The sequence below is a fragment of the Plecotus auritus genome (genome assembly GCF_963455305.1).
Source record: "Plecotus auritus genome assembly, chromosome: 10".
Lineage (NCBI taxonomy): Eukaryota > Metazoa > Chordata > Mammalia > Chiroptera > Vespertilionidae > Plecotus > Plecotus auritus.
This window is the reverse complement of record NC_137785.1, coordinates 13795601-13808293: the sequence shown is the minus strand read 5'-3', so window position 1 is coordinate 13808293 and position 12693 is coordinate 13795601. Positions and strand designations below refer to the sequence as shown.

Below are 12693 nucleotides of genomic sequence, written 5' to 3'. Positions count from 1 at the left end.
TGGGGAGGGAGGGGGGCTAGGGGCCAGGATTAGGGGTGAGGGCTGGGGCCCCAGAACCTGTCGTTGGGTGGGGCCAGCAAAGAGGGTCTGGTGGCAGGGACCTAAAGATGATGGAGGCCTGGCACCTGGCAAGACAAGACAGGGCAGGAGGCAGCAGGAGGAGCTGGGGGAGGGTCAGGGCAGGCGGAAGCTAAGGCCTGGCAGAATTTAAAGGGGAGGGTCAGGGCAGGGGGCTCCTGGGGGCACATCACTGAGGCAGAAAAGACACGGGGGGTAAGCCAGGGACAGGGCAGTCCAGGGTGTTCTGGCTGGACGTCAGCCATGACAGGTGGGCCTCTGTTGCCCAACCTCATACACGCCCCTCCCGCACCACCCAGAGCACAGAGAGGCCAGCCAGAACACTCAGCTCACTTTACTGGGGAGCCCGGTGACAGGGCACAGGAGAGCAGCCTAAACGCTACAGGGAGGGGTCCCTTCACGGGGCCTCCCAGCCCAGGCCCCTCCCGAAGCTGCTCAGCCCTGCCAGGCCCTGAGGCCCATGGGACCCCAGGGAGGACAGGCCGCCTCTCCTACTCCATGCCCACCCTGACCCCACCCTGTCTGTCCCAGGGAGGTCCCTGCAGCCCAAGGGGGCCACGTCCATGCTGCTCCGAGTCTGTGTCCCCAGGGGGGCTGGGACAGTCCAGTGGGGCTGTGAGGACACGCCCAGGCGCCATGCCTTCCTCCAGGTGGGCAGAGAGGACCCTGCTGGCATGATGGGCTGGGCACCTCCTGGGGACGGGAACTGGGACACAGACACACACAGCCCAGGACCGGAGGGAGGGCTTGGAGGGGCGGCCAGCGGAGATCGCTGCTGAGGGGACACTGAGATGGGCAGAGGGGCCGATGCACAGGCCACCACGTGGACAGGACACGACAGCACTTGGGACAGCAGGTGCTGACCTGCCAGCGCCAGGCCAGGCTGCTGGAGGGGGTCAAATCGAGGGACACGTCCTCCCCTCTAAGCACAGGACCCTGGTCACCTCCTACACTGGCAGGACAGGACCCTGCCCTGGGTGTCCCCTCAGGGTCCCTCTGACATTTCATTCAGTCCTACGGTCACCTGGGAGCCCCTGTCATCTTGGTCAGGGGCTGCAAAGCCAAGTGCTGAGGGACTGGTCAGCCCAAGGGAGGGGAGGGGAGGGCAGCTGGTGGGACTACGGAGGAGCCACAGGCCTGGGGGAGGGCGCTGCCTGAGGCGGCAGAGAAGCCATTAACCTGGATGGGAATGGCTGTAACTGAAAAGGTTGGCAAATAATTAGGACTTTTGGAAATCTCTGTGCAGTCTGCGTGACAGTCAGCCTGTGGGCAGCGGCAGGCGGCCTTGGCCTTATTGCTGATTCATCTGCATCACCGGCTCCGAGATGGGCAGGGATGGTCTCTCCTTTTTTCCTCCTCCTCCTCCCCAGCTCGGGGTAACAGGTGGCCACTCTTCCCATCTCTTCTCCCCCTCCCCCTTCCAGGGGAGCCGCCAGCGGCCTCTCGGGTTTCTCTTTCTGGAACCCGCCCCCCTCCAGGCAGGGAGCTCAGCTTCACCCTGACATCCACTGGCGTGCTGGTGGCCAAGTCTCCTTCACAGTTCCCGTAAGATTGGGGGGAGAGGGGGGAGTCGGGGCACCGCGAAGAGCCACAAAGAACTCACTGGCACCGCTGGCCTTCCTAGGTACTCACGTCCAGGGCCCACTCACCCCTGTGCTAACTGGGGTCACCGAAAGCCACGCCTACCGGTGCCCTTTGAGACACCGCCTGGGGCTGCTGCCTGGGGGGGGGGGGCGGGGGGCGTTTCTTTCTCCTTCTTCCATTAGGAGCTCTCGCGCCGCCTGCAAAGGAGGGACTGGGAGGTAAAAGTGAGACCCCAGGCAAGCGCCTGGCGCACAGCAGGGCGCAGAGCGCACGGTTAAGCGGGAGTCCGGCCTCTGCTGCCGGGCAGGCGGAGGGGATGCGGAGGGAGAGGCCTCCTGGCCGGCCGCGCCTCGCTGTCTCTGGGAGCCACTAGCAGCACTTGGGGGCCAGCCTCCCGCCCCGGCGAGCCTTCTTCCCGCGGGTCGGCTTGGAGCCGGTGGGCGGCTGCCCCCTGGCCTCGCCGGCCTTGGCGCGGGCGCCCACACGCCCCTTCTTCTTCTTCTTCTTCTTGTGGCCCGCCGCCTCCTCCTTGGCTTTCTTCTCGGGAGTGTTGCCCCGGTCGCCGTGGCTTCGGCCTCCCCGTCGGGTTTTGCGGGACCCCGAGGGGGCGCCAGCCGGACCCAGGACCTTGGAGGCCGTGCGGGCTCGCTTGGCCCGGGGCTTCTTGGAAGCCCAATCCTCAGGCTCCGACTCCTCGCTCTCGGTGTCCTCCGACGTCTCCTCCGAGCCGCCCTCCGAAGTCCCCTCCGACTCCTCCTCCGACTCTCCGTTCTCATGCGCCGCCAGGAGCGCCAGGAGCTCCCCGAGGCTGCCCTGGTGGTATTTGCACTTCCCGCCTTCCCAGGCCCCTTCCCTTTCTTCCTTCATCCCCTCGGCCATGTCCTGGGCCGCCAGGAGCGCCACCAGCTCCAGGAGGCCCACCTCGCCTTCCTCCTCCTCTCCCCAGCCCGCGAAGAGGCCGCGCGGGGCCGGCTCCCCCTGGGGGCGGGTCTCGGGCTCGGCCAGGGTGGAGATGCATTCCAGGAGGTTCCCGTCGTCCTTGGCCTTCCTCAGGACCAGGGCGTCCACCTGGCGGCCGGCCTCCTGCACCTGCACGCGCGTCCCGCACGTGTCCTTGGACATGACGGACAGGACCTCGGGGAGCGCGTCTTTCCGCTCTTTCTTGTCGCTCCAGCCCAGCGACTCAATCACGGAAGCGATTTTCAACATCTCCTCCCGGGCGGAGGGGTCCGCGGGGTCCGTGTAGGCCACAATGGCCACAAACTCAGGATGGCCCCCCGCCGGCTCCTGGTCCCCGCTGTCCTGCGACTCGCTTTCCGAAGCGTCGCTGTCCACGGGCTCCTCGAACCACGTGTCTCTCACGGCCAGGAGGGCCACCAAGTCGGGGACCCCGCTCAGGTCTTCGATGTTCAGGCTGATGGACTCGGCCCCCGGGGTTTCTTTCTCTAGCTCCTCCTTCTTGGCCTTGTCTGTCACGGTGACCAGGGCCAGGAACTCGCGGGGACCGTCTGCGTCCTCGGGGTCCCCCTGCAGGGCCCACTTCCTCACGAGCTCCCTGGCGGCCACCTGGAGCGTGGTGTACAGCGCTCTCTGCGCGTCGAGCCCGCCCAGGGCCTCCTCGTCCAGCTCCTCGATCACGATGCCCAGACTGTCGGAGGAGGAGTCCTCGGACCCGCGCTTGGCGCCAGGGAACGGCCGCCCCCCGCGGCCTCGCTTCTTGCCCTTCTGGGTCAACCTGTGGCCTCTGGCTCTGCTTCGGCGACTCCGCCAGCCCTTCCTAGCCTTGCTGGCTGCGCCCGGAGCGGGGCCAGCCTCCCGGGCCGTCCGCTCCGACCCCTGGGCCTGAGCTTGGGCGGCGGGAGCGGTGGGCGTGGCCCCGGGGGCCCTTTCATCCAGCAGCAAGCGCTTCATCTGCCTCAGGACCCTGGTGTCCTCCGCGCGGTCCTTGCACAGGACCCTCCAGGCGCCGTCCCCGCCGGGGATCTCGCTGGGGATGGCGGAGGGATCCATGTCCTCCAGGAACTCCACCAGGGCGGCCTTGGCCTTCTCGCCCCGCACGGCCCTCGTGCTCCGCAGCCTGAACGTGCCCAGGGGCAGGAAGGCGGGCTGCAGGGCGGCCTCGATGGCCGCCGGCTCCAGGCCCTCGGGGATGCCGGTGACCAGCAGGGCCCGGTGCACGTCCACATCCAGCCCCCTGCACCAGTCCTGCAAAAGGCTCCAGGCCATGGTGCCGCCCGCGGGCGCCGACCGCCCAATGCAAATCCCACCCGGAAAGCGCCGCGGGGCTCGGAGTGCAGGTTCGTGAACGTGGCGGGGCTGAGGGTTGGGGTTCGGGCTCGGGGATCCCGCAGCCACCGGCCGGCTGACGCAGCGGTCTGGCCCGAGGTCCCCTCCCCAGGCTGTCAGGCAACCCGCAGGGGGCTTACGTCTCCGGCCCGGGGCTGCCGCCGGCCCCTCCGCTCCGCCCTTCGTCCCCGGCCTGGGTGACGCGGCGCCGCCGGGCCAGACGCAGGGCGGGTGGCGCTGTGGCACCGGGAGCGGCGCAGGGAGGGCAGCCGCTGGGGCCCGGCTCCCGCCGCGTCTGGACGCGCACCCTCCGCTCCGAGCTCAGCAGTTCCGCTGCGTCGCAGCTGCTCTGTCCTGCGCCTGCGCACACGGGCTCGCCCCTCGGTGAGCTGGGCCTGGTGTCCATGGCAACGCGACTGGCCAGAGCAGGGTTCTGGGGACCCGCTCTTAAAAGGCCGGACCAAAGGAGGAATGGAGGATGTGGGCGCTGGCATCACCACCTTGAGCGATGAGGCACCAACAGGCCAGATCCACAGCGGGAGGATGTGGAGACCTAAACCAAGGGGCTCTGGCCATGGGACCCGGACTCACGCTTGGGTTCAGAGTTGATGCGTGTCACTCCGTGGGAACGGGATTCAGTAGGGCACACTGGCCTCATCTGTGGGGTGCAGGCACCATTCAGGTGCACAGGCCTCGGTCAATGAGAGCAGGCCTCGCTCTTGCCTATGGTCCTGTTCCCGAAAGGATGCTGTGCAATGCGTCCTGGGTCTGTATATGGTTTGGATAGGGGTGTGGTCACCAGCGAGGTCAGACACGAATTCTGCAAGAAAGTATTTCCCTGCCTGGGTCCGCCGACTGGGGCATGGGGCTATCATAGCCGCTTTAAACACCTCTGCTTCCCCAGCCTTTGCCTCCACCACCACCATCACCACCACCACCACCACCACCCCGGGCGCTATCGTCCAGCTGTGCCGTTTCTGTCCCTCCTGCATCTCTGGCTGCAACTTCCCGAGCTTCTCTAAACCTCATTGTCCTCTGTGAAATGGCCATAACCACTAACCCTACCTCACAGGGTTCTTACGGGATTAAGGGGGTGATGTATGAAAGCACTGGGAAGAGCGGGTGGCCCACAGCTGTGCCCCATCGAAGGTGGCCATGGGATGATGTATTGAGATCTTACCATTATATAAGTGTTTGTTAGATAGATAACCCAAACACTTCAAGCTTTTTAAAAATGTCTTTATTGATTAAGGTATTATATATGTGTCCTTATCCTCCCCCACTCATGCCCTCACCCCCTGTTGTCTGTGTCCATTGGTTAGGCTTATATGCATGCATACAAGTCCTTTGGTTGATCTCTCAAGCTTTTTCCCCCCTTAATGTCAGAAGAGTTTATTGCAAGGTTACCATGGCAACTGGGCCTACTGGCAAACCAAAGGCTTTCTCACTCTCCTACCAACCCTGCTGCAGCTCCCGTTTCCCTGCTTTTCTCTTCTCCTTTCACCCTCCTGATCCCCAAATGGATGTCACCTTCTCTGCAGAGCAACGCGCAACAGAAATAGAACGTGGCCCCAAACACAAGCCACAGGCAGGATGTGACACTGGCTCTGGCCACCTTCGGTCGATGCACAGACACAGGCGAGATACATTTTCAGAATAGATTTCATTTATCCCCAGAGAGACAAAATATTATTTGTGCTTGCCATCAATATAAAACAATTACTAATGAGATAGTGAACATTTTCTTTTTGTTGTTGTTGTTTTTAAATATATTTCTTTATTGATTTCAGAGAGGAAGGGAGAAGGAGAGAGAGATGGAAACATCAATGATGAGAGAAAAATCATTGATCTTCTGCCTCCTGTACACCCCCTACTGGGGATCAAGCCCGCAACCCAGGCATGTGCCCTTGGCCAGAATCGAACCTGGGACCCTTCAGTCCGCAGGCTGACGCTCTATCCACTAAGCCAAGCCGGCTAGGGCGTGAACATTTTCTTTAAAATTTTTTATTTGTTGATTTTAGAGAGAGAGAGAGCAGAAAGGAGAGAGAGGGAAGCATAGATTTATTGTTCCACCATTGATGCATTTATTGGTTCCTGTATGTGCCCAGACCAGGCCTGAAACCTTGGCGTATCAGAACATGATGCTCTAACCAACTGAGCTATCCTGCCAGGGCATAATAAGCATCCTCTTTGTAAAATATATATATTTTTATTGATTTCAGAGAGGAAGGGAGAGAGAGAGAGAGAGAGAGACATCAATGATGAAAAAGAATCATTGATCAGCTGCTTCCTGGATGTCGCCCCACTGGGGATTGAGCCCCCAACCTGGGCATGTGCCCCTGATGGGAATCGAACCCAGGACCCTTCAGTCCACAGGCTGGTGCTCTATCCACTGAGCCAAACTGGCAAGGGCATGAGCATCCTCTTTCATAACGAGTCCCTCTGGAGCAGCCACATTCGAGGGCTCGGCAGCCACTCATGGCCACTGGGAATTTATTAGGGGTGTGTGTGTGTGTGTGTGTGTGTGTGTGTGTGTGTGTGTACGCATGTTCAGCTTGGAAACACAGCAACAACCAGAGCTGGCGTTTTCCAGGTGGGGCTGACCACGGGTGAGGCGCTGGGAAGAGTCGCATACCATACAATTCACCATCGAAAGTGTGACTTTGGTATGTTCATGGAGTTGTGCAGCCACCACCACAACCAATTTTAGAACATGTCCCTCACCCCCAAAGAAACCCCACACCTCTTAGCAACCACCCTCCAACTCCCCCTCCCCTTCCCCAGCCTCTGGCAGCCACTAATCTCCTTTCTGACTCTGTGGATTGGCCTGTTCTGGAGATTTCCTAGAAATGGGGTCATACGATGCATGCTTAGTTCTTGCCTGGCTTCTTTCACTCTGTTTGTTTTCAAGGTTCATCCATGCTGTGCATATGTCAGTGCTTTCTTCTTTTTTTAAAATATATTTTTATTGATTTCAGAGAGGAAGGGAGAGGGAGAGGGAGAGAAACATCAATGATGAGAGAGAATCATTGATCGTCTGCCTTCTGCATGCCCCTGCTGGGGACCAAGTCCACAACCTGGGCATGTGCCCTTGACTGGAATCGAACCCACAACCCTTCAGTCTGCAGGCCAATGCTCCATCCACTGAGCCAGACCAGCCAGGGCGGTGCTTCCTTCCTTTTTATGGCTCAATAGTATTTCATTGTGTGAGTAGTATTTCATTGCGTGAATAGTATTTCATTGTGTGAATAGTATTTCAGCCCTGACCGGTTTGGCTCAGTGGATGGAGCGTCTGCAGACTGAAGGGCCCCAGGTTCGATTCTGGTCAAGGGCATGTACCTGGGTTGCGGGCACATCCCCAGTGGGGGGTGTGCAGGAGGTGGCTGATCGATGTTTCTCTCTCATCGATGTTTCCAACTCTCTATCCCTCTCCCTTCCTCTCTGTAAAAAAATCAATAAAATATTAAAATATATTTTTAAAAAATAGTATTTCATCGTGTGAATAGTATTTCATCGTGTGAGTAGCATTTCATGCGAGCACCACATTTTCTCTATCCGCTCACCGGGGGTGGGCACTTGGATGGTTTCCGCATGTGGCTGTTGTATGTTCATGTTTCTGTGTGAACGTGTGTTTTCATTTCTCGTGGGAAATCCCTGGGAGTGGAACTGCTGGGTCACACGCTATCTCCGTAACCATTTGAGGACCCGAGCGGCATCGCCACAGCAGCTGGCTCGAGCAGAGCCCTTTTTCCACTTCCCCGAAGGCGCTGTAAGGCTGCCTCGCAGCCCTGTGTCTGACCAGCAGCCACTCACCAGGCAAGTCACGTGTCTCTTCCTGCCTCAGTGTGCCCACTGTGTCTCGAGATGCTGAGGGTTCGGGAGGCGGCATGTGTGGGTGTTGGAACAATGCCCTGCCCTGAGTTACTGGCCTAAGGTTTCATGCTCACGGGGCGACAGGACAGGGCGACACACTGGGCTGCAGATTGTGGTGGGGTCCCCCCAGGAGAGCATCCAGCACCTACCCTGAAGGTTGGCCTCTTGGGGGCTGTTTGTAACGTGATCCGGGCCCCACGGGCATCAGGGGGCGCTGGGGAGTGCCAGCGTGTGGGATGCCGGGAATGGTCAGGACGGTGAGCTGTTGCATATCTCCCACGCCCCTGGGAAACCCCACCAGCCCTTCACGTCTGTGAAAAAAGTCCGTTTACAGTGATCTGAGCTCAGAACCTAACTCCGCTTTGCATGCAAATGCAACGCTGCTTTTTATACGTGGCTTTTTGTTTTATTTTTTTATTGATTTTTAGAGAGAGAAGAAGGGAGAGATAGAACCATCTACTTGAAAACAAAACATCCATCAGCTGCTTCCGGCTCGCCGCACACTGGGGAAACGAACCAGCAACTTTTTAGCGCCTAGGATGATGCCCAACCCACTGGGCCACGTGACCAGGGCTTCTATGTGGATTTGATTGACACGCACTGTGCCAGCTCTCAGTCCAGGGCTCCGCCGTGCTTCCGTGTAATTCCATCCTCTTGCTTCTCCTAGGCCCACGTTTATTCATGAAGAGCAGGTGGGACAATCTGTCCTCCTTTCCTGGCTGCCCCGTCCCCCGGAGGGAGCCCCCATTCCTTGCTCTCCTAGTGGGTGGGGGCGTGGGGCAGAGTGGGGGGCGTGGGGCAGAGTGGGGGGGCGTGGGGCAGAGTGGGTGGGGGTGTGGGGCAGAGTGGGGGGCCGTGGGGCAGAGTGGGGGGCGTGGGGCAGAGTGGGTGGGGGTGTGGGGCAGAGTGGGTGGGGGTGTGGGGCAGAGTGGGGGGGCGTGGGGCAGAGTGGGTGGGCGTGGGGCAGAGTGGGTGGGGGTGTGGGGCAGAGTGGGTGGGGGTGTGGGGCAGAGTGGGGGGCGTGGGGCAGAGTGGGGGGCATGGGGCAGAGTGGGTGGGAGTGGGGCAGAGTGGGCGGGGGTGTGGGGCAGAGTGGGGGGCGTGGGGCAGAGTGGGTGGGGGTGTGGGGCAGAGTGGGTGGGGGTGTGGGGCAGAGTGGGGGGGCGTGGGGCAGAGTGGGTGGGCGTGGGGCAGAGTGGGTGGGGGTGTGGGGCAGAGTGGGGGGCGTGGGGCAGAGTGGGTGGGGGTGTGGGGCAGAGTGGGGGGCGTGGGGCAGAGTGGGTGGGCGTGGGGCAGAGTGGGTGGGGGTGTGGGGCAGAGTGGGGGGCGTGGGGCAGAGTGGGTGGGAGTGGGGCAGAGTGGGCGGGGGCGTGGGGCAGAGTGGGGGGGCGTGGGGCAGAGTGGGTGGGGGCGTGGGGCAGAGTGGGGGGGCGTGGGGCAGAGTGGGTGGGAGTGGGGCAGAGTGGGCGGGGGTGTGGGGCAGAGTGGGGGGGCGTGGGGCAGAATGGGTGGGCGTGGGGCAGAGTGGGTGGGGGTGTGGGGCAGAGTGGGGGGCGTGGGGCAGAGTGGGTGGGAGTGGGGCAGAGTGGGCGGGGGTGTAGGGCAGAGTGGGGGGGCGTGGGGCAGAGTGGGTGGGCGTGGGGCAGAGTGGGTGGGGGTGTGGGGCAGAGTGGGGGGCGTGGGGCAGAGTGGGGGGCGTGGGGCAGAGTGGGTGGGAGTGGGGCAGAGTGGGCGGGGGCGTGGGGCAGAGTGGGGGGGCGTGGGGCAGAGTGGGTGGGGGCGCGGTCCCAGAAGCTGAGTGGAGAATTAGAGACTCAGAAACTTCTGGAAGAAGGAGGCATCCACAAAGTTGAGGGTCCCCGTGGCATTGCAGAAGCGCCAGGGCAGGGGCAGGGACCCCTCGGACAAGCCCACTTTCATCGTGAGGCTGAGATGCTGTTTGCCTCTTTCAGCCTCGTTCTCTCCCCCGTCCAGTGGGGTTTTCCAGAGGCTGCATGGCCAGCGACGCCACATCGGATGGATACAGAGGCCGGCTCGGGACCCAGCGCCTTCTGCTGAGTCAGATGTGAAAGAGATTTGCAAAAAAAACGTAAAGCAAGGCCACTCGTCTCAGTTAGTTTGGGTTTTGAAAATTATGGCAATTGAAATACATATGTGTTACTTGTGTGACCGCGTAACATGCTTGTCGCTGCTATTTTTAAGGAGCTCATAAATCAGCACTTTCCGTTTCTCAATTGAAATTCCCAATGCAGATGGAACCCTCCTACACGCACGCCCTTTGGGGCCCTGGTCCTTGCTAATAATGTAAGGTCCTGAGACCAATAGTTGGAGAACCGCCCTAGTAGAGATTACACAATGTTCCCCGGCCACCACCCCAAAGAGATTAGTGGGGGGCTGTCCTCCAGCGGGCAGCAATTGAAAGGGGGGAGGTAAGCAAGTGCACGGTGGATTGTCGGGGAGCTCGGACACCCTGGGTTGAAGGGGCGCCACCGAGAACAGGAGCTCTGCGTGGGGACCCCTGGGTGTCAGCCCCCATCAGACTACAGACTGGGGACACCCCCGAGGGCGAGGAGGGGCACGCCCCCCTCCAACTAGGAACCCGGTGGGGCCCTGGGCCTGCCCCCGCCCCCGCTCCCCGCCTCCCCATCCATCTTCCTACCTGGGCTCAGCCCGCTCCGCCCTTCCCATTCACCCTCGGCAGCACGTCCGAGCCTGACCTGGCCTCTCCCCAGTTCCCCAGTTTCTGTGGCTCCCGGGCCGGGAGGAAGCACCCACTCCTCCCTCACCTTGGCCTATGAGGCCCCGCCCACACTGCAGCCCCGCCCTCCTCCGGGTACCTTTCCCTCCTAAAGGGCCCACCGGCTCCTCTACTCAAACTCCACCCGGGAGCGTGTCCGGTGTCCCCTTTCCTGCCCCCCGCGCCTGGGCTTGAGCCCCAGGAGGGCGGGGTGGACTGTCTCGGTCACCGCTGGCCTCTAGCCAGGCGGGAGCCGGTCCCTGAGACGGTGCGTGGGAGCAAGGAAGGCGGCTGGGAGGGAGGGAGGGACAGAAGAACGGAGGGAGGGACAGAAGGAGGGAGAGAGGAAGGGACAGAGGGAGGGAGGACCTAAGACAGTAGCCAGAGAACCTATACAGGGTGTCCCCAAAAAGTGTATACACACTTTAACAGCTGATGGCTCAACTGATGTTCCTTTCTTTTCCGATTTAACCCACCGGAATTATTATTCAACGTGTGCATACATTTTGGGGGGACACCCTGTATACATAGCCCATAGACACAGAGCAGTGCAGGCCAGGGGAGGAGTGTGAGGCTGGGGAGGGGTGGGCAAAGCGGGGGTGGGGTGGGGTGGGGGTGTCTGGAATGGTGTTAACAATAGAAAGAAAATCCTCTTTCCACCTCCCTCCCCCCGCGCTGAGTCTCCCTTTGCCCACCAGGGGGCGCACTGGCCCAGCAAGTCCCTAACACCGCACCTCAGCCCGCTCCGCACACAGAAAGGAATTACAATGCGGATGACTCACATCAATAGCCCTGCTTAACGCCGACTGAGCTGGCCCCGCCAGGGTAGGAGGTGACTAGGGCCCTCCGAGGAGGGGAGGAAATGTCCCCGGAGTGAGCTTCAGTCAGCCCTTGAGTCGCCCCCCAGCAGCCCGGCCTGGCGCTGGAAGGTCAGCACCTGCTGTCCCAAGTGCTGTCGTGTCCTGTCCACGTGGTGGCCTGTGCATCGGCCCCTCTGCCCATCTCAGTGTCCCCTCAGCAGCGATCTCCACTGGCCGCCCCTCCAAGCCCTCCCTCCGGTCCTGGGCTGTGTGTGTCTGTGTCCCAGTTCCCGTCCCCAGGAGGTGCCCAGCCCATCATGCCAGCAGGGTCCTCCCTGCCCACCTGGAGGAAGGCATGGCGCCTGGGCGTGTCCTCACAGCCCCACTGGACTGTCCCAGCCCCCCTGGGGACACAGACTCGGAGCAGCATGGACGTGGCCCCCTTGGGCTGCAGGGACCTCCCTGGGACAGACAGGGTGGGGTCAGGGTGGGCATGGAGCGGGAGAGGCGGCCTGTCCTCCCTGGGGTCCCATGGGCCTCAGGGCCTGGCGGGGCTGAGCAGCTTCGGGAGGGGCCTGGGCTGGGAGGCCCGTGAACGGACCCCTCCCTGTAGCGTTTAGGCCGCTCTCCTGTGCCCTGTCACCGGGCTCCCCAGTAAAGTGAGCTGAGTGTTCTGGCTGGCCTCTCTGTGCTCTGGGCAGTGGGGGAGGGAGTGTCTGAGGCTGGGCAACAGAGGCCCACCTGTCATGGCTGATGTCCAGCCAGAACACCCTGGACTGCCCTGTCCCTGACTTACCCCAGTGTCCCAGTGACCGTGTCCCCACCCAGCCTGCAGACCCCACCCCACCCCCCGCCCCCAGGATCATCTCCCGCAGCCCAGCCCCAGAAGGCCCAGAGCAGGGGTTTTTGCAATTTGGAGTCTAAGAAGCCCAGAGTCTCGGCTATAGCCCCCGGTGCCGATTTCAGCCAGCACTGCTCCGACGGCTGGGTCCTGGGTTACTCCTTCAAATGTGCTTAATGTCCCCCTCCAGCCGTCTCTTCCAGAAGAAGCGGGATTAGCAGAAGGGGCCAGTCCCCTCCCCAACAATTTCCTGGGCTGTGAGATCCAATTGCATCTGGGTTCCCCATCAGCCTTTCTGACACCGGGACACCACTGACGAACGCAGAGGTCTGCAATTGGGTGGGTGCAGCGGATGGGGAAACATGAATCAATTTATTTTATTTCTTTTTGATCCTCACCCGGGGATATGCTTATTGATTTTAGAGAGAGGGGGGAAGGAAAGAGAGAAACATCCATCGGTTGCCTCCCGTACATGCCCCGACTGGGGATAGAGC

General features: G+C 61.4%; 1 protein-coding gene across 1 annotated transcript; it reads right to left on the bottom strand.

The window, feature by feature from the left end:
• Positions 1-401: 401 nt before the first annotated feature.
• Positions 402-4274, bottom strand: PNMA8B (PNMA family member 8B). Its single transcript, XM_080646031.1, has one exon. It carries the CDS (start codon positions 3886-3888, stop codon positions 2032-2034), a length of 1857 nt encoding a protein of 618 aa, XP_080502157.1. The 5' UTR covers positions 3889-4274; the 3' UTR covers positions 402-2031.
• Positions 4275-12693: the final 8419 nt, after the last annotated feature.